Source organism: Culex pipiens, chromosome 1, assembly GCF_016801865.2.
Source record: "Culex pipiens pallens isolate TS chromosome 1, TS_CPP_V2, whole genome shotgun sequence".
NCBI classification, from domain to species: Eukaryota; Metazoa; Arthropoda; class Insecta; order Diptera; family Culicidae; genus Culex; species Culex pipiens.
This window is the reverse complement of record NC_068937.1, coordinates 44093420-44115761: the sequence shown is the minus strand read 5'-3', so window position 1 is coordinate 44115761 and position 22342 is coordinate 44093420. Positions and strand designations below refer to the sequence as shown.

General features: G+C 37.5%; 1 protein-coding gene across 1 annotated transcript; it reads left to right on the top strand.

Moving 5' to 3' along the window:
- Positions 1–2572: 2572 nt before the first annotated feature.
- Positions 2573–19243, top strand: LOC120412869 (uncharacterized). The gene is made up of 4 exons (XM_039573530.2): positions 2573–2677; positions 17982–18231; positions 18341–18589; positions 18691–19243. The coding sequence occupies exons 1-4, from the start codon at positions 2573–2575 to the stop codon at positions 19044–19046; spliced, it is 960 nt and encodes a 319-aa protein (XP_039429464.1). The 3' UTR covers positions 19047–19243.
- The last annotated feature ends 3099 nt before the right edge of the window (positions 19244–22342 follow it).

Genomic DNA, 22342 nt, shown 5'->3' with positions numbered 1-22342 from the left:
CCTGGGTTCGATCCTAGACGGTCCCGGTGGCATTTTTCGAGACGAGATTTGTCTGATCACGCCTTCCGTCGGACGGGAAGTAAATGTTGGCCCCGGACTAACCAAAAGGTTAGGTCGTTAGCTCAGTCCAGGTGTAGGAGTCGTCTTCCTGGGTCCTGCCTCGGTGGAGTCGCTGGTAGGCAGTTGGACTAACAATCCAAAGGTCGTCAGTTTGAATCCCGGGGTGGATGGAAGCTAAGGTGTAAAAAGAGGTTTGCAATTGCCTCAACAATCAAACCTTCGGACATCTAGTTTCGAGTAGGAATCTCACAATCGAGAACGCCAAAGCAATGCTGTAGAGCGAATAATTTGATTTTTTTTTTTTTGATTTGTATAACATATCATACCATTATATAACTACTAACACCGTCTCAAAACAGCCCAGGGCCATCTCATATACTCATGAACTGGACGAGGGAGTCGTGGATTGCCTGGCCCGAGTCATCTGCATTACCGATCTATGTCCGTACAATTTCAGAAGAAATCGTTAGCCATAGAAAGTTATTCGCTTCAAAGGTTCTTGAGATATATGGTGGTTACTAACCGAACCGTCTCAGTTGAAATATACTGTGGTCATGGCCAAGTCCTGCCAAGACGGGGGTTCAAATACATACATACACAGCTAAAAAAGCAGTAATCTAGCTGCGTGTAAAATGCCTGGGTGTAAAATAAAAATTGCATTATTTTATGCAATTTAATGTGATTTCACACTCTGAAATATGTAGCCCATCAGTATGGGAAACCTACTTGACCGAAATGTCAAGCTGATATATGCGTTTATCCTTTCAGCTTATCATCGGTCTGATGGCCGAGTGGGCTAAAGCACCAGTCTTTACTGTTGGTGCTGGGTTTGAATCCCGTCGGTTGCAATTTCTTTTTGTGTTTGCAAAATTGTACATGCAGTGTGTAATATTAAGTGTTTATTTTGACGAAGGTGATGTGCATGCTTTTGCATGCGATTTTACCATCGGATTTTTTGCTGTGTACATACATGCAAAATTGGCGCAGATACTTATTTTTGCCTAAGGATTCGAATCAGAGGGTATCCTAGATGCCATTTTTTTATTGTCACCCTCATGTGCACTCAACTGCATGTTCTTGCCTAGATAATCAAAACATTTTGAATTTATGTAAAACTGTGATTTACAAAAGCTATATTTTTAGACTAATGAACTAATGACTGTCTTCTAACTCATCATGGCACGTAATTTAAATTATCAAGGCTTTAAATGACTCGAGGCTGCCAATACTTTAGACTTTCAGAGAGACACTACAAAGCGTACATTCTTATTTTAACTTTCTTAGTGTAAAATTTCCAAAGAGTCCAATAAAGCAGTCGTCGCTCTTTATCGAATCGATCTCACTCCGCTTTGCGGTAACCGTTTTGTATGACCCGCGCGAACAATTATATGGAAGCACCAATGACGCAATACGTTGCGATTTTGATTGCAGTCCCAAGAGCGCCGAACGGAAATGAATTGATAAGAAACGTATTACAATCTACCATAGGCAAACAGCACTCACTTCAAGAAGTAGCAGCTTGAAGTGGCAGATATTAGTTCATATTTCTGCTGTCGCGATACAAAGCGAATTCATTTGAAGCTATGGGATAAGATGACCAATATTGTAAAATTATTTTGACGTCATCCATAAAGAAGGTCACACTCTATTAGAGGGGGAGAGGGGGATAGGGAGATCTGAGCAAGCGTGACATTGTATGTTTTAAGTATAAACCGTTAAAGGGGTGGAGGGTGATTTTAGCATGACGTACTTTATGGATGCAGTTTCAAGTAAAGAGAAACTACTTTAAATGAGCACTCACACTGCATGGATTCGCTTCCAATCTAAAGTTAGTGTTTCAATGCTGATAAGATTCGTCAACTTGTTTTTGTGATCACAGTCAGTTCAGTCTTTCACGATGGACCAAGCTTGTACGACGGAAGCACTTTCGGTGACATTTCACAACGTGTGGAAAATTTGCAATTTTAGTAAAATCAAGGGACAGTCGCTGAAATCGAATACATACAACAACTTAGGGTGTACTACTTCCTGGCATTATGTGTTGAATATTACGGAAACTTCTAAAGTTTATAGCCATCAAAAAGGAATATATGTTGCAGAGTACGCCGCAAGTATAGTGCCTGTGATAGATTCCTGCAATTCCTTGGCAACTGGTCAAGTGGAGATCGATCAAGCCGGTTTCAATCGAAACCATAATAACTTTTATGGCTATAGCGACATCAGAGAAACATTTAAAATTTCTGAAAAAACTAAAGCTGGCTCAACACTTGGAACGATTACAATTGAACGAGATATTTTTATGCAATTTTTCAAAGAAGACACGCTTACCTTGCGTTTGAAGTTCACTTTGCTTAAGCAACCAGCCGAAAAAAAGGTGGTGTCAGAGTTATTGCAAAATTATACGAACCTCCTATCGAACGAACAGCTGAGCGATGTGACCATACAAGTAGACAAACACAAGTTCTACGCCCAACGGGCAATCTTGTCGATCCGAAGTCCCGTTTTCGCGGCCATGTTCCAGAGCGGAATGCAAGAATCGCAGCAGAATCTTATCACTATCAAAGACATCCGACCGGAGGTAGTTCAGGAAGTTCTTCGATTCATCTACACGGACGAAGTAATTGGATTGACAAAATTAGCTCATGAATTGCTGGCAGCTGCCGACAAGTATTCACTGAACAAGTTGAGAAGAATGTGCGAAACCCATCTGATGGGTCACCTTGAGCAGAAATCGATCCTGAAAACACTGGTTCTGGCCGATTTGTACCACGCCCAGGAGTTGAAGGACCACGCAATACACTTTATCTGCGAAAACATTCAAACGATGCAAGGCACCGACTGGAAAGGCTTTTGCAGCACCCATCCCGATTTGGTCGCAGAAATTTTCAACAAATTGTCTATTAAATAAGAATGAACGTGCCTACTAACAAGATGTTTGAGCAGTTTTAAAAATCATCATGAAATAAATAATCCTGACCTACAATTCTTAAAAGATCGAATTTTCTTACGCCCGAACCGCGGACTTGGACTTGGACTTGGACTTGGACTTGGACTTGGACTTGGACTTGGACTTGGACTTGGACTTGGACTTGGACTTGGACTTGGACTTGGACTTGGACTTGGACTTGGACTTGGACTTGGACTTGGACTTGGACTTGGACTTGGACTTAAACAAATCCCCTTTGAAATAATTTGTACTTTTTCCAGAGTTCCTTCTCCCTCATCAGCTTGCGTAATCAAATCGTCGCCATCGTGCTAACTTGTCGTACGTGCATTTTGGGCCAAATTGAGTTAAGAACGCCATTTTGTGCAGCTCACAATGCCTCACCTTTTGACCTTCACAGATCCCCAAAATTCGATTTCAATCCTGAGATATTCAACAAAAACCGAAAAAACTCCGTGCATTTTTGTCACTTTACATATGAAAGTAGTTTCAATCTTGTCGTGCTATCTTGTCACTCCATGAAAATTGATGTAAATGCGACAAAAGGCCAAAGGGATTTCAGGCCAGGAAAGTCAGGATGCGTTTGTCGCACGTACAAGCTAGACTACCGTAAACATTTGTAATTATAACTCGGGACTCCAGCAACCAACTTCAACCAAACTTTGGGACAATGCACGGAATGGTGAGCCAAACAAAACGTGTTTGTTATTGTTTACATTGCGTGCTCTCGTTTTTGAATATTCAAGGTCAAACATTAAAACGCGTTTTTCTCGGAACATCAAAATGGCGGGTGCGACAAGATAGCACGACGACATCGAAATATCTATCGAAATGAGAAAACACATGTTTCTGCTAACTTGTTGTAACGATGAGCCCGAAACATCCCAGAAACAACAAGCCAACAAGGGGATCCCTTTTCCTAAACTCAACTCCTTGAAATCATTATTAAGTTGTAAAACTTTTCAAACACTGATGACGAGCCGAACCTAACAACCCCTAATAACCTTCTTGGGGGTGGGGGTGGAAAAGCACACACGTTCTTGGAATATTTTACCATCCAAAAGGCTCGGATCCTAAGTAAGTCTGGCCGTGCTGGTCTCCGGTACGACAGATGAGAAGACACTTTGATGAAGTCAGCAGCCTCCGCACAGACTTGAAACTATGGTGGAAAAGACACCTTTTTCGTGCGGCACGGACTGGAAAATTTTCCCCTTCTCGAAAAGTTTTTTTCTTCTGATAAATTCATCAATAAAACAGAAGCTGAAACCGTGGGTTTGAATTTCGGCAAAGTTAGAGGGGGAGGTGTGAGAAGAGCTGGTTAAAAGTTTTCGCTCCACGCGCACGAAACCCTCAAATTTGGGGTGTCTTTGAAAAGAAGGGGTTCAATTTTTGGGTCGGTCCAGAAAGGTAATGTGGACGTCGTGAGTGTATTGCTCAGTATTGGACACATAGTCATCATGGAGTTTAGGCATTGATAAATTGATTATTTTCAATACTGCGTATGGTGATGCTCTACGTTTGGTTAAAAAAATATTTTGATTAAAAATAATTAAGAAATAAAGTGAAAGAACTTCCTTCACACAAAGAGTAACAATTACTATTTTTCATAATTGAATAGATTCAGCTTCAGCTTAGCTTGAGTCTAACGAGCATGATCCTGTCAAACCAAGAGCAAACCCCACACTAAATATCAAATAATGGAAATTTTCCCGTCATATATCAAATTAATTTGCAAAATTGCTCAACAGTAACCACACTCCAAAGCAATCTGTCGAATGACTCTAGAGTGATTGTGATATTGTAGGAGTTCATTAGGAAAAATATGCAAAACATCTCTCCAAACCCCTCTACCAGAGATGGTCCAGCAGCCATCATCCGAAGATGATGTAGCCTTCGCCAGCAAATGTACTGCACAACTCTTAAGGGGTATACCCCGTTCCACAGCAGACAGTGAACTCCTTTCTGGTATCCTGTGAATGCCACAGAGTTTCCAAGAATCCTTCCCCTTTCTCCCCCTCACCAATCCTGACCCCTCGTTCGTCCAGGTTTGCTCGCCTTAAGGAATTCCAAAGATGAGCGATAAAATGAAACTTAAATTAAATTTATGCAAAACAGCATACGAGCAGAGATGAAATTATTATGACTACTACTGCTGCTGTGGCTGCCTTCTACCGGCATGGTCATGGGCCCACGCCGGTCGAGCCGGGGCCAGTTTGTAAGAAATGAACAGATTACACAGCCGCACTCTTCGTTACCGTATTCCTGACCTTAACTGTAACCCTTGATGAATATTTTGAATTTTAAAATAGACAAAAAAACGATTAAAGATTTGTAGAACATTTTTGAAATTAAAAAGAAAACTTTTTTGAGCAGCAATTTTTATTTCCAAGGGTTGATAAACGTCGGAATCCAGTCAGTGTGTACCACCACAAATGACTGTAGAGTTGAGCTTTCAAAGTCTTGAAGATTGCGCCAGGGTGAAAGGCTCCGAGATATGCAATCGTCTTGTGGGAGTCCCAGTGCCAAAGAAACCGGCTAATATGAACTAGACCGCTAGCTCCACAACGACTCCACAACTGGAGCTGGAGTTGAGAGCTGGGGGCCCTCGGGAGGTCTTTTGTTAATCTGAAATTAGATTTTGGCAGGCGCCAAAGGCCTTCGGTTACTCGCAAGAGATTCAAGTCTTGTGAATAGACTTTAGTGAATGTAATGATCTTTTTTTTTTTTTTTTTGCTTTTCTTTTTTTAAGAAGGGTTGGAAAAGATTTGTCAAAACTTTTTAGTCAGGCTTAAATTGCAGCATTTCGTCGTGATCGTGCCATCACAAACTACGCAAATGACGTGCTCAACTCGCCTTATTGACTTAAAGGAAATCCCTTTACCCTGCCCCCTATCATCGTCACCGTCGGAAGGCATCGAGACTTTCTTCATTATTTCCGTTCAGTGGCACATCCCTTCCAGCAGATCCTTGGCTAGTTCCGTTGTAGCCATTCCAGGAGACAGTAGCCAGAGAGACGAGCCACACTCGAGTGAGCTCAATCTTGAGTCAAACAAGAGAGGCTTTCACTGCAGGCAAAGAGGATGAGGGTCAATTGAGAAATAATATTAATTGTTCATTGATTGGAAACGCCTAATTGGAGCACCTGAACCAGGGTGCAGCCAAGTGGCACCACCACCAACTGAACACCACCTGTGATGGGCACCTTCATGTCGAACTAATTGTTATTCCAAGAAATCGCATCATCCGGCCAATTTGAGCACCATAAATCGAGTTGGTCAGGTGTGAGTGTTTCTAGGAAAAGAGCATTCAAGGGATGGCTACGAATATTGCTTTGAACAATCTCGAATAAAGATAACTTTTGGCTTAAGTTTGAAATGGCCATAATTTAAAAAATATATAATGCTATTTTTTGCAAAAGCAAAAATCACCATTTGTTATCATTTATGTTAAAGAGTTAAATTTCGACAATTCTCTTTCCATTGGAGGGATGACTTGTACGGGCGTACAACTTTAATATTCCAAAAATGAGATTAGATTGAAAAGATAGAACGCAGAATTGTCCATACGATTTGTATAGGGAAAATATTTTTTTTCAGTTTTGCCTTTTTCAGCTTTTTAGCCATTTTGGAGATTATTGTTGAGCTCATACTCGTGTTAGCCAACTTCTTGCGATAAGATTTTCTTTTTAAAGTTTAATAAATGGAAAATGATTTTTTCGAAAAATGGTTAAGTTTTGGAGCTTTGGTGTCTTCAGAAAAATAGTCTTATTTTCAAGGGAAAACTGTATGGGAACAACCTAATGAAATTCAAAAATTGTCCAAATATATGTTTTTCTATGTAATTTTGCCCGCTGAATCCGAATCTGCACTCAGAGTTGAGCCAAAGCCTAACCCTGAACTGCCACGTTCTAAAAACTGAAGGTTTGCTCAGATGCTTTCTATAAATTTGGTCGTAGAAGGAAAAAATAAAATGTTGGTGTCTTCGACAAAAAAATCCCAAAAATATTCATGAAAAGTTAGACTTCCAAATCATTCTAATCATGAACCATCCTAATTTTCAACCAAACCAAAAGTTGCCCCTTTTCATTTGCAACAACTCTTCTGAGCTCCAAAACGTTACCATTTAAAAAAATGTTTTAAAAAATAGTTGCGTTGAAAATTCTTATTTTGAATTCTAGGGTGACTTTGATAGTCATGGTTTTTCTTGTTAAAATCAGATTTAAGATGTTCAGTTATTATTTTTACGTCACTAAGGGTTTTGATAAAGTGGTACAGAAAAAATATCATTGTTTATTAGCAATTTCCCACGAAAACAGCATGATTCGAAAAAAAGTTCTCCGATCGGGCTCAAAATTTTTCTGGGAGTTCCTTGGCCAAAATAATTAGACCCGTATTTTTTTGTTTGGCCATTAGGGTGACCTACGCAGTGTTAGAGTGGTCCGAAAAATGGCCATTTTGGTTTTTCGCAAAAACCACTTTTAAAAAAAATCATATCTCCGCGCCATTTGATCCGATTTTAGCTGTCTCAGACGCAAAAGAAAGGTGATTAGTTTGACTATTTGGAAAAAAAGAAATAAGTTTCAAAAATCTAGCTTAACAGCTTAAAAGGTAGTATGAAAACTTAAAATGCTGCTTTGAAGGTCTCGGGACCAAAGAGCCTATGTCTGAAAATATTTTTACCTGATTCCTCTGAAAATTTCACATAACATATCAAAAAATGGTGAAGTCATGTTTTCAATTTTCTAGGATATTGCACACTTTGCACCAAATTCTCCACCCTTGCAAATAATATCTGCACACCAAATATGTGCACACTTGAAATCCTACCCCTTCTCTCCCCCTTTCGCCAAGAGTGGTGCGTATCTCGACTGAGCTTTGTTGCTTTCGACCACTTTAGAACAGTTTCAAACTAGGGTGTGTGTCTTGGATTTTTATTTTCTGTTGTAGTTTGAGGTGTGCACTTTTTTGGAGAGCTTTCCACAAATTGCACGATTCTCTAAAAATCTCTGAAATCAGCAATACGATTTAAAAAAAAATAAAAACTGGGGTTTTCGACGCGCCACGCGCAAAAATGGGAAAATGACGAAAACGACAAAAATTCTTAATTGAAATACGCAACTTTTGGTACCCTACATGTATAGGTAACCGCTGAAATTTTCAAGTTATCGCAGTTTTAGTAAAAAAAGATTTTTTGACGTTTTCGTCATTTTCCCATTTTTGCGCGTCGAAAAACACAGTTTTTATTTTTTTTTAAATCGTATCTAAGAAAATTGAATACATTTTGTAAAATTATGTTATGTAAAATTTTCCGAGGAATCAGGTAAAAATATTTTCAGACATAGGCTTTTTGGTCCTGAGACCTTAAAACAGCATTTTAAGTTTTTATACGACCTTGTCAAATGTTAAGCTAAATTTTTGAAACTTCTTACTATTTTTCCCAAATAGCAAAACTAATCACTTTCTTTTTGCGTGCGAAAATTGCAATTTTTCGGACCACCCTAATAGACGTAGGTCACCCTAATGGCCAAACAAAAAAATACGGGTCTAATTATTTTGGCCAAGGAACCCCAGACAAATTTTGAGCCAGATCGGAGAACTTTTTTTCCAAAACATGCTGTTTTCGTGGGGAATTGTTGTTATGTTATGCAAACTAAGTTTATGAACTTTTAAGCAAATTAAATGTAAGTTTTTGATAAAATAGTCAAAAAGAAGAATTTTGCCTGAAATTCATTAAAACTCGTTTTGTTTACAGATTTTTGTTAAATATTTTAAACTGAATTCAAAGCACGAAACAAAAAATTTCAAATTTTTATGAAATTTGTTCAACTAAAAATTCATTTAAATGTAAAGATTTTTTAAAATTATTTTTCAAAGACACACAACATTTAGTATCTACAAACCCAATTTACCTTTCCTTATATGAAAATTGACCAAAAGATCCGAAAATGCATTCCGTTTTCCTATTCAAAACCATGTTCATTGAGAAAATCATGACACTTTAAAAATTAATTATAGTTAACTAACTTTTTAATTTTTTTAAATTTTTTTGAAAAGTTTTTCTTAAGGTACTTTGAACACTTCTCTGCCACGGTCAGTTTGATTCCATACCATTCCATACGTTATAAATTTGTACTCTTCATTTTGCGGAAAAATCTCATACCAAATCTCAAATTTACCCCGGCTATCAAAGTCACCCCGTTGATGCAGATTCAAAAAGTACTTTGAATCTCCCTAAAATGACATGTCCTAAAGATTTTATTACAGTTGCGTAATGAAAAATGGCAGGATTTCAAAACTTTTTTTCAATATTTTTTTTCGGAAATCTGGCGTCCAAATTTACCAAGCTGTCCCTGTGACACAAAATTTCCATATCATCACCATTATGCTGCAAATTATTGAAAAACATGTCAATTTTCGCATGTTCAAAAAAGGGGTCATACCGGCTCTCCGCAATGAGGTATCGAAAAATTAAGCTCGGATTCGTGACTAGGGACAAAAATCACCTCTTAGGACAAAGTTATACGCAAATCGAAGAGGGGTCGGGGTAATTTTTTCCGGAAAAAAACCCTGTTTATAAATTAATGTACTTAAAATTTGAGAAAATTGTTCAAAATGCTAAACAATTATGCTAAATAATACTGACATAAATCTGATTAGTGGAGCAAAATTTACGAAAAAACCAAGATTTTCCAAAATAATAAAATGTTCATAGAAAATAGCAATGCCACTGAAAGCATCCATTAAGAATGTGTCAACCCAAGTTTTATCAAATGTTTAAATTTTTTCTTATGATTTTTTATTCTATTGTCCAAAAAGAGATTTTTTTTTCCTCCCAAATCAAATTCTGTAGATTTTAAAATAACAAACTAGAGAAATAGTTTCAATTCACCACATTCAATTGTCGGATATTTTTAAACAGAAAATCGATTTCGCTTTATTTTGATCTAAAATAAATAAGCAATAATTAAATAGCACACACCATCGTCATGATATTTAGAATTGGAAACAATGTTTGTGCAATCAACTTATTTACGAACTATTCCGAAAATTACGCCAATAACATCGCATTTAATTGGTACAATTATCGACAGAAATGATGCAACATTCCAGTAATTGTTCGAAACTGATTGATGAAACTGATTCGCACGCACACACTGACAGATTCACAAATTCCAACTCTCTTTCACTATCAATTTGCCAGCAGCCCCACCACAATCGCTTTGGTGTGAATTTTCCGCAAATAATTTCCCAAATGATTTCAACTATTCGCGCTCAAGCGCACACACCCACTCGCACCGACACATGCACGGCTAGGCAACAAACAATAGGAATTGCTGGTTAATTGCTGTGGTGGTGGTGGCAACACTGGTCATCAATAAGTTCCACTTCCGTACCCATTGTGCCACATTTTATCTCACGACTGAAAGCAGTAATTTGGCAGCCATATTTCAGGAATTCTGGACCACACTGGCAGTGGAGCTGGTTAAACAATGCGAGGGGGTGAACAAAAACGAAAAAACATTCCAATCATCATCGAAACTCGATATCCGGCATTTATTGCATTTCCAATTCATTTGTAAACAATTAACGGCACAATAAAGAGGGAATTTATTGAGTCATTCCCGAGCAGTGGCTGTGCCTTTAGCACTCACACACCCAACCACCCACCACAAACAATGACAAAGTGATTCGTGTTTCGGGGAGCTACAAATTGGAATTCTGACAGCACACAAACACACACATACACGTGCGCAAACCATTGTGTGATGTGCTGATTTTTCGCATTCTCTTTTGTTTGCGCGGTAAGAACAATGAGTTTCCTATTTCGGTCGGTGATTTTTTTTTCTTCTCTTTGTTTGTGTTCACCTTAATTGTGTCGGTCCGACCGACGTGCCGATGTAATCAATCTGTCAGTGGCTGTCAGCGTGAGGGAAAGTTGGTGGCAGAAAGGGATGCTAACGATGTGCTGTGTAAGAAAGTTAATAGTTGGGGGAAATTCATTACTTTATTTTAAGCCATTATCAAAAACATATAGGAGATTCATATAGTTATCAACAGTTAAGCGTTTCACAAATAATGCGAGTAATAATTTGATCAAAACCATGTAATCTACATCATAAGAAAATTCATGCCAACCTTGCCCCTACTGTATGCAATCCCTTTGGGTAACCTTCAATTTACCACTGAGGGACCTCCCGGAAGAAATCCTTCAAAGCCCGATAAAAAAAAACGATCCAATCTCGGCCAGTAAACATCCCTGGACCTGCCCAACATAAACACAAAGGTACTGTTGCACTAAAATTCGCCTTAATACACAGCCCCGCTTGGTTGGTGCTGGACCCAGATTTATGGCTATTTTGTGAGGACCCAAAATTATGACCCCAAATAGGCAGAAATGCAACGCCGTGTTTTTGTTCACCGGAACCGGATCGTTTCGTTTACCTTGCTATACATAAAAGAAATTCAATCAAGTTTGGAAGATTACGGCGGGAATAAGTGGGAAGTCTTTGGAATACTTGCAGAACATTGCAATGGTTTGCTCATAACTTATATAAGCTCTAGGGCGTCTAAATTTCCCGGGATTTTTTCAACTTTCCGGGATCCCGGGATTTAAGTTTTTCTTTATTTATTCCATAAAACTAAAAACATGATATTTTAGTGCATCAACTGTGTTTATTCAGCATTAGTATGTAAAAACTACAAACGGGTCAAACATAAGTTTGGAAGAAAGACTTCAAGAAACAAATCGCGTGAACGAACAAACTCGTGCTTTTTTTTTGGTACAGATGTTTGCTGCATCGGTAAAGACCAGCTCACTATCGGTAGACGTAGGCTTGATTATTTTCAACCCATTGAACAGGGACTTCAGCTCGATAGCCCACTCTAACTTTTGGGGGGGGAGCGGGCGATTATCGTGGGTTGCCAGTGCAAGTTCAGATTCTCAAGTAAAGACACGAACCATAAAAATTTCGATGTTTGTTTTGCACACGCACACCAACATCATTCGTGCACGCCGATCACGCACACCAACATTTTTTCGTAACGCGCGTCAGTTTTGATCTGTCAAACTGGCCTTAGAATTTAATTGTCCCGCGTGTTTGGTACTGAACGGTCGCCGTCAAGTCGCCGTCGAATTTTTTTTCCGGTTTTTCGTGTCGTGTGTGAAATTTCGGTTTTCTTTGGATTGCGGATCTTGTGTGCCGGAACAAAACCATAAGCGGGCAAGCAAGCGGGGTTTTGTTCCGGCGTGGTGTGGACCACTTTGAGTGGTCGATCGTCGTTTCGTAGTCACCGTGTCGTGACTCGGAGTGTGTGTGTTTTCTTCAATTTTAGGCCAACCGCAGATTGCAGATTGTTATTTTGTGAATCGCAGCAGGAGGTTTTTGTTTCCTGATCCGCTCTCCGGCCGGACCGGTTAACATCGTTTTTTGTGTAGGGTGTGTGCAAGGGTGTGTGTGTGGGTGCAAAAGTGTGCGGCGTTCAGGCGTTCTATCGGCCGGAGTGCACCGTCCGGATTAAGTTCACGGAGCTGGATCGTGGAGGTGGAGCTTAAGGCCCAGGGGTGAGTTTATTTTTTTTTATTCTAACGCAAAACACCTTTTGCTTTCACTTTATAGTCTTATTTCCGGTAAACATTGAGAACTAATTCGCTGTGATTGTTTAACGTTTATTTAGCGCTCTACGTTAATTTTACCTGTTTATGTCCATATTGTTGGCTGCCCAGTTTAACCTATAAATCCCAAAGCTAAAATTAATTTTAATCCCTTTCCGCCCTGAGCAAAATCGAGATTTTTTACGTTCTTCCACAATTCGCATCTGGATCGACCAAATTTGATGAAATTTAATGGGCTTAAGTTTATAAACCAATGCGTTATAGAGTTTACGGCACAGAAAAGGCTTTTTGTGAAAGTTTAACAAAATTATTGAAAAGTCCTTTAAAACAATGTTACTGTTTCACATTTGAGCAATTCTCTACCAATCCGGAAATGGATTTTATTTGTATTTTTTTATGATTTGACTCAAACTTTGTGGGGGCCTTCCCTATGACCAAATATGCTATTTTGTGTCATTGGTTCACCCATATAAGTCTCCATACAATTTTGGCAGCTGTCCATACAAAAATGGTATGTAAATATTCAAACAGCTGTAACTTTTGAGTGAATTTTCTGATAAATTTGGTGTCTTCGGCAAAGTTGTAGGTATTGTTGAGGACTTTTGAGAAAAAAATATGTACACGGAAAAAAAAATTGCATATTTTTTTATCAACTTTTTTTTTACTAAAACTCAATTTCCCAAAATACGTATTTTTTGATTTTCGAGATTTTTTATATGTTTTAGGGGACAAAAATCCGCAACTTTTGAGCCATAGAGAAACATGGTCAAAAAATCTGCCGCCGAGCTATGAATTTTTGAAAAAAATAGTGATTTTTGGAAAAAATCGAAGTTTCATGCAAAAACAAGTTTGACATTATTTTATAATGCAAAATTGAATTTGCAATCGAAAAGTACTTTACAGATTTTTTGATAAAGGGCTCCGTTTTCAAGATATAGCCACCGAAAGTTTGATTTTAGCGAAATATTTGCAGTTTTTCAATTTTTAATAATAGTCACCATGAGTGATCATTTCTAAAAATATTTTTTTTTGAAAAGTTCAGAAAATTTGCTATAAAATTGTCTAAGAGACATTGAAGATTTGACCTCTGGTTGCTGAGATACAGCGGCTTAAAGAAAAAGAAACACGAAAATTGAAGTTTTCTAAGTCTCACCCAATCAGCCTACCATTTTCTAATGTCGATATCTCAGCAATTAATGGTCCGATTTTCAATGTTAATACATGAAACATTCGTGAAATTTTCTGATCTCTTCGAAAAAAATATTTTGAAATTTTTTAAATCAAGACTAACATTTTAAAAAGGCCAAATATTGAATATTACGCCCATTTAAAATGCTATTCTTGATTTAAAAATTTTCAAAATATTTTTTTCGAAAAAACCGGAAAATTTCACGAATATTTCATGTATTAACTTTGAAAATCAGACCATTAGTTGCAGAGATATCGTCATTAGAAATTGGTGTGTTTTTTTTGGTGATATTAAGAAAAATTCAATTTTCGTGTTTCTTTTTCTTAAAGCGGCTCTTTCTCAGCAACCCGATATCCAATCTTCAATGTCTCTTAGACAATTTTATAGCAAATTTTCTGAACTTTTTAAAAAAAAAATATTTTTAGAAATGGTCACTCATGGTCACTATTTTTAAAAATTGAAGAACTGCAAATATTTCGCTAAAATCAAACTTTCGGTGGCTATATCTTGAAAACGGAGCCCTTTATCAAAAAATCTGTAAAGTACTTTTCGATTGCAAATTCAATTTTGCATTAAAAAGTAATGTCAAACTTGTTTTTGCATGAAACTTCAATTTTTTCCAAAAATCACTATTTTTTCAAAAATTCATAACTCGGCGGCAGATTGTTTGACCATGTTTCTCTATGGCTCAAAAGTTGCGGATTTTTGTCCCCTAAAACATATAAAAAAATACGTATTTTGGGAAATTGAGTTTTAGTATAAAAAAATGTTGATAAAAAAATCTGCAATTTTTTTTTTCCGTGTACCATTTTTTTCTCAAAAGTCCTCAACAATACCTACAACTTTGCCGAAGACACCAAATTGATCAGAAAATTCACTCAAAAGTTACAGCTGTTTCAATATTTACATACCATTTTTGTATGGACAGCTGCCAAATTGTATGGAGACTTGTATGGGTGAACCAATGACGCAAAATAGCTTATTTGGTCATAGGGAAGGCCCCCACAAAGTTTGAGTCAAATCAAAAAATACAAAAAATAAAAATGGTCGAAATCGGCCGATATCGTAGAGAGTTGCTCATTTATATAGTTTCTTTATTCATTACTCTTCAATATATAAGTGCTCATAACTTTTTATATGGTTCAGGGCCGTGTACAAGGAAAGGGCACAGGCTTTTGGGTGTTTAAATGTTCTAGTTCTAGGGGCGATTTCTTATGCGCGTCTAGTATCATTTTTATGCTGAGTTTTTTTTATTGAAATTTGTAGAGTTGTAGGCGCGCCTCTACTAAATTTTTTATATTGAGAATTTAAATAAAAATGTGGAAGTTCTAGGGGCGCCTCCACTCACATTTTTTAACGGAGAATTTATATGAAATGTTATAATTCAAAAGGGCGCCACCGTCAAATTTCCATGTTAGGAGTTATCATAAAAATGTTCAAATTCTAGGGGGCGCCTCCAGTCACATTTTTAAACCAAGAATATTTATGAAATTTTAATATTTAGAGTTTTTATAAAAATGTTCTTCTTCTAGGGGCGCTTCCAGTAAATTTTTTTAACTAAGATTTTTTTTTATTAAATTTGAAAATTCAAAAGTGTCTAACTTTTTTTTATGAAATTCTATAACGCCCTCAGTCAAATTCATGTTCAAATTCTATGGACGCGCCTACTATCATTTTTATGCTGAGTTTTTAATTGAAATTTGTAGAGTAGAGGCGCGCCTCTACTAAAATTTTCATACTGAGAATTTTAATAAAAATGCCTAAGTTCTAGGGGCGCCTCCTCTCACATTTTTTAACTGAGAATTTATATGAAATGTTATAATTCAAAAGGGTTAGTTATCATAAAAATGTTCAAATTCTAGGGGCGCCTCTAAGCACATTTATAAACCAAGATTTTTTATGAAATTTTCATATTTAGAGTTTTTATAAAAATGTTCTACTTCTAGGGGCGCTTCCAGTCAAATTTTTTAACTAAGATTTTTTTTATTAAATTTGAAAATTCAAAAGTGTCTAACTTTTTTTTATGAAATTCGATAACGCCCTCAGTTAAATTCATGTTCAAATTCTATGGGTGCATCTACTATCATTTTTATGCTCAATTTTTTTATTTAAATTTGTAGAGTTGTAGGCGCGCTTCTACTCAAATTTTCATATTGAGAATTTTAATAAAAATGCCTGAGTTCTAGGAGTTATCATAAAAATGTTCCAATTGCAGGGGCGCCTCCAATCATATTTTTTAACCAACAATTTTTATGAAATTTTAATATTAAGAGTTTTTATAAAAATGTTCTATTTCTAGGGGCGCTTCCAGTCAAATTTTTCAGCTAAGATTTTTTTTATTATATTTGAAAATTATTTTTTTTAGGAGTTAACATAAACATGTTCAAATTCTAGGGGCGCCTCCAATCAATTTTTTAAACCAAGAAATTTTATGAAATTTTAATTTTTAAAGTTTTTATAAAAATGTTCTTCTTCTAGGGGCGCTTCCAGTAAAATTTTTTAACTAAGTTTTTTTAATTAAATTTGAAAATTCAAAAGTGTCTTATTTTTTTTAATTAAATTTGATAACGCCCTCAGTTAAATTCATGTTCAAATTATATGGGCGCGTCTACTATCATTTTTATGCTGATTTTTTAATTGATATTTGTAGAGTAGAGGCGCGCCCCCGTCAAATTTCCATGTTAGCAGTTATCAAATAAATGTTCAAATTCTAGGGGGCGCCTCCAGTCACATTTTTAAACCAAGAATTGTTATGAAATTTTAATATTTATAGTTTTTATAAAAATGTTCTACTTCTAGGGGCGCTTCCAGTCAATTTTTTTAACTAAGATTTTTTGTATTAAATTTGAAAATTCAAAAGTGTTTAACTTTTTTTTATGAAATTTGATAACGCCCTCAGTTAAATTCATGTTCAAATTATATGGGCGCGTCTACTATCATTTTTATGCTGATTTTTTAATTGATATTTGTAGTGTAGAGGCGCGCCCCCGTCAAATTTCCATGTTAGCAGTTATCATAACAATGTTCAAATTCTAGGGGGCGCCTCCAGTCACATTTTAAACCAAGAATATTTATGAAATTTTAATATTTAGAGTTTTTATAAAAATGTTCTTCTTCTAGGGGCGCTTCCAGTAAAAATTTTCACTATGTTTTTTTAATTAAATTTGAAAATTCAAAAGTGTCTTATTTTTTTTATTAAATTTGATAACGCCCTCAGTTAAATTCATGTTCAAATTATATGGGCGCGTCTACTATCATTTTTATGCTGATTTTTTAATTGATATTTGTAGAGTAGAGGCGCGCCCCCGTCAAATTTCCATGTTAGCAGTTTTCAAAAAAATGTTCAAATTCTAGGGGGCGCCTCCAGTCACATTTTTAAACCAAGAATTTTTATGAAATTTTAATATTTAGAGTTTTTATAAAAATGTTCTACTTCTAGGGGCGCTTCCAGTCAAATTTTTTAACTAAGATTTTTTGTATTAAATTTGAAAATTCAAAAGTGTTTAACTTTTTTTTATGAAATTTGATAACGCCCTCAGTTAAATTCCAGTCATGAATTTTTATGAAATTTTAATATTATTAGTTTTTATAAAAATGTTCTACTTCTAGGGGTGCTTCCAGTCAATTTTTTTGACTAAGAATTTTTTTTATTAAATTTGAAAATTCAAAAGTGTCTTATTTTTTTTATTAAATTTGATAACGCCCTCAGTTAAATTCATGTTCAAATTATATGGGCGCGTCTACTATCATTTTTATGCTGATTTTTTAATTGAAATTTGTAGAATAGAGGCGCGCCTCCGTCAAATTTCCATGTTAGGAGTTATCATAAAAATGTTCAAATTCTAGGGGGCGCCTCCAGTCACATTTTTAAACCAAGAATATTTATGAAATTCTAATATTTAGAGTTTTTATAAAAATGTTCTTCTTCTAGGGGCGCTTCCAGTAAATTTTTTTAACTAAGTTTTTTTTAATTAAATTTGAAAATTCAAAAGTGTCTTATTTTTTTATTAAATTTGATAACGTCCTCAGTTAAATTCATGTTCAAATTATATGGGCGCGTCTACTATCATTTTTATGCTGATTTTTTAATTGATATTTGTAGAGTAGAGGCGCGCCCCCGTCAAATTTCCATGTTAGCAGTTATCATAAAAATGTTCAAATTCAAATTCTCTCAAGAAATTGACGGACGAGCGGAAATCGATCGCCGCCCCTCCGAGGGTTTCGGCCATCAACATCAAGGCGCGCGGAGGAACGAGCGCCGGAAGTCCCGCCAGTGGCATTCCGGCCAGCAAAATCGCTGCACGCGGGGAAACGAGCGCCGCCATTCCCACGAGCTCTCCGGTCAGCAATATCAAGGCGCGCGGAGGAACGAGCGCCGACAATCCCGCCAGTGGCATTCCGGCCAGCAAGGCATCGTCGAAGCAGCGTAAGTACTGTATTTGAAATATTTTGTAAATCGTACTAATCCAAAACAAATACTAATAAAACAAAAATGCAAAATCATCAGCATATTCAAGCCGTTTACTATATTTCAGCTGGATCTCTCAAGAAATCGACGGACGAGCGGAAATCGATCGCCGCCCCTCCGAGGGTTTCGGCCATCAACATCAAGGCGCGCGGAGGAACGAGCGCCGGAAATTCCGCCAGTGGCATTCCGGCCAGCAAAATCGCTGCACGCGGGGAAACGAGTGCCGCCATTCCCACGAGCTCTCCGGTCAGCAATATCAAGGCGCGCGGAGGAACGAGCGCCAACCAGCCAAACAGCAACGCTTTATCTTATCACCGTAAGTCTATTGTAATCCATTGTGAATAGTTGATAAATCCTGCCGCTCCAATCAAGTTTTTTTAAGCAATCAATTCACGCCATTTTTTTCAAATTTTTCAGATGGATCTGGGAGAAAAAGAAAATCTTCATACACGGGGGAGCCGAACTACGTAACGGCGCGCGGGGGAACAAGCGTCGGACATTCCTCAAGTATCATCATGGCCGGCAACGTCTTCGTGCCCGGGGGAGTGAGCTATCCCACCCACGAAATCCCCACGAAAAAACCACCCATCAAATTCTACGGCATCAACGTCATCCCTAACGACAGAATCGCGGTGTGCGGGGGAACGAGCGCTGGGACCATCACGGCGCAGGAGGAAACGAGTGTATCGCCAGAATTGATGTTCGTCACCATCCCGGGCGGACAACGCGTCAGCTACGCCTTCCCCCGGAACGAAAGCAACACTGCCAGCTAAACTGCCGTTCTACGCATAGTTGTCTCATGTAATTTTTGATCGATTTTGGCTTTTTTGTTATTTTTATGTCTAGTTTGACGTTTACTTTTCGAAAAACACATAAAATCTAGTACTCTGTTCGGAAACTCATTGAAAACAACACATTTTTGATCGATTTTGGCTTTTTTTTTTGTTATTTTTAGGTTAAGCTTTACGTTTACTTTTCGAAAAACACATCAAATGTAGTACTCTGTTCGGAAACTCATTGAAAACAAAACATTTTTGATCGATTTTGGCTTTTTTTTGGTTATTTTTAGGTTTAGTTTGACGTTTACTTTTCAAAAAACACATAAAATCTTGAACTCTGTTCGGAAACTCATTGAAAACAACACCAAAACTGTTTGTCACATCGCATAATTGCCCCACCAAGTATTTTCATTCAAGAAATTATCAGTTTTACGAAGTATATCAAGAAGATTACATATAAGAGTGTTAAACTGCTCACTGGGATGATTAGGGACTTATGGGGTGAATAGGGACCACGGGACAATTATGCGTAGAAACACAAAAATCGGTCGAAAATTTTTAATCGCGTTTTTCTCAGTTGCACTTGTTTGAACATAGGACAATTATGCGTAGAACGGCAGTAAAACTAACTGAACATAAAAAGAACAAATCGAAAGCTGCGTAGAACGGCAGTTAAACTAACTGAACATAAAAAGAACAAACCGAAAGCAAAGTTAAACAAACCTACAAAAACACAAAAAGAACAAAACCCGAAAACAGCAGAAAAACAACACAAAAAAATGTTGCGCACTCTCCCAGGATTCTAATTAACGTAAAAAATAAATGAAAATAAACCAAACAGAACGTTAAACAATAATTTAAAAACTTGCTGTTTTGATTTTGTTAGAGAATGAAAAAGGGGAACATAACCTCAAAAATCCGAAACATAAACAAACAAGAAAAAAGAAGAAGAAGCACCCCCCAAAATGCGGCCCGTTCCGCTCCCGTTTTTTAGCCCGTTATCGTGGACAAAATGTGCCCAAAAGCGTGCCACAGACGGGCGTAACACATCGGCCAAAATACGTAACGCCCGCCTAAATGTTGCATTCTGGCACGCAATGGGCCACAACGAGGGGAAAAAGCGTGCTGAAAATCGGGCCCGCTTTCAGGCAAAACGTCCCCGCTTTTTGGCCGTTTTCCGCCCATTTTTCTATGTGGGAGTCAGCTCTCCGGTTATTTCGAACAGTGTTAATTCCTTATGGATGATACTAGACTTGCTCGCCTTTGTGGTCGATTGCTTGTTGGACGGTTCAGCCTTTACATCGATTAAAGCGGCAAGCTCATCCTGAGTTGATTTGGGCCCTGTTTGCAAGTTCAAATCGGATTCTGCAGCATTTGTTCCATTCACATCATCTGAATGCCATTTTATCAAATCCAAGCAACAAGAACAAACTTGAACAAATTTGCGCGTGACAAGAGTGGAAACGCCGAATTTGATTCCCAATCATTAGGATTGATCAGAAATTTGATCAACGATGTGATTCCAATGTTCCGGCGCAGGTTAATTCGCACTTTCACCGCATCAAGTATTTGGCGCGACACAGCTGAGTTTAACATTTCCATTTTGGCAGCTAAAAAGTCCACCGTTAGAAGGTTTGCGTCACGTTTCCCTAAACGTTAGGAAACGACACGAATCGGTTAAAGTGCACAGCTAGAAATCGAATCAAAGTCCGAGGTCGAAACTGGTGCCAAGTCTCCAAGCTCTTTTAAAGCTTCAGAAACATAACCATGTAGTTTGATGTAACGCGCCAACATCTACTCTGTGCTATTTCATCGCGTCTTCACGTCAAGGATCAATTGATGTGGGTTGCCGAATTCTTGGACAACTTTCTTCTGCAGAATCGCGTTTTGACCGGGGATCGGCAGAACAGCTTGCAGATATTTCGGATCTGCAATAGAACTGCTCGGTAATTGGGTATTAAAGCCCTATGTCAATTTTTATGTACAACGGTAAAAAACACGATTAAAAACCATTTCTGATCACTTTTTTTCATTTTAATGCAAAATTTTTTATTGACGAGACAACTTTTTTTCGATGGATCAACTATGGTCCCCTTGGAACGAGCTGTCAAGTAGGAGCTTTTCTGTCAAGAAGGACAACGAAGTTAATTTTTCAAAATTGATTTAAAAATCCATTTTAAACTCTTTGTGGTCGTGCAAAGGGTCATTGTACTCAGAAAAATAAGTTTTATCGCTGTAAACAATAATATCAGCAATCTAAGCTTCATTTTAGGACCCAATTTGATGAGTTGCACAATCCTAAAAACCCGATTAAATCCCACCTGGGGTGAGATAGAGCCTTTCTTACAAAAGGAAGTTAACGGCAGTTGATTTTTTTTTTTCAAAGAAATAGCAAAATAAAGAATGAATGGTCCATTCATGATACAATTCTAAACTCAACCTTATTTTTTCACATAACTTATAAAGCGCTGGTTTTTGCCCCATTTGCTATGGCCGGTTGTAAGCTGTGCTCGCACACAAGCATTTTCGATTTTTAAAATCAGAACAAATTATTTTTGAGGCAGAGAATTAGCTCACAATTTGCGATGTTCGTAATGTTTTCTGCATATCGCTAAATTGTTCGTATTCTCTGAGTGTTTTTTTGCACTTTTCAAAATATTTAAAATTAACGAGAAAACAAAATAATTCCGTCTTGCTCCAATGAGTTAAAGTGGTTACAAAATGACTGGCAGAAAGTGTTTCAACACCCGAGAATTTGCCGTGTTGTAAACAACGATGTAACGGTAAAGCCGCATAAATGTTCTTGAAAGCTTTGAAACGCCTACTGTAATTCACTAAACTGTCATTTAGGCGTTAGGCAAAATTGTGAGCTTTCAATAAGCAAGCATTTAGGCGTTTTTGGGATTGGGAAGCATACAACGACTGAGCGCTCGGTGGGACTTCACTACGACAAACGCAAACGTACCGAATAAACCACCTTGGTGCGCTGGTACGATGAACAAAAATACTAATACACAAAAAGGCTAGTACCGAAGCTAGAAAACCAAACCCGCGATGTGCGTTGTCACTGGCACATGGGAAGCTTAGACGTTTCCCAGAAATTCGTTCGCTCAGAGTTCGATCAGAGAATGAGCAAAACAAAAAAGAAAGGCAAAAGAATGAGCATGAGGCTTCAGAACAGATAGCTGCTTGCGTCAAGTTTGCGTTCACTGAAGCTTAGCATAGAAAATAATGATAGGCGATGTGTGTTGAACGAGCAATCGATAAAGCAACTTGCCCTAAAAGGGGGT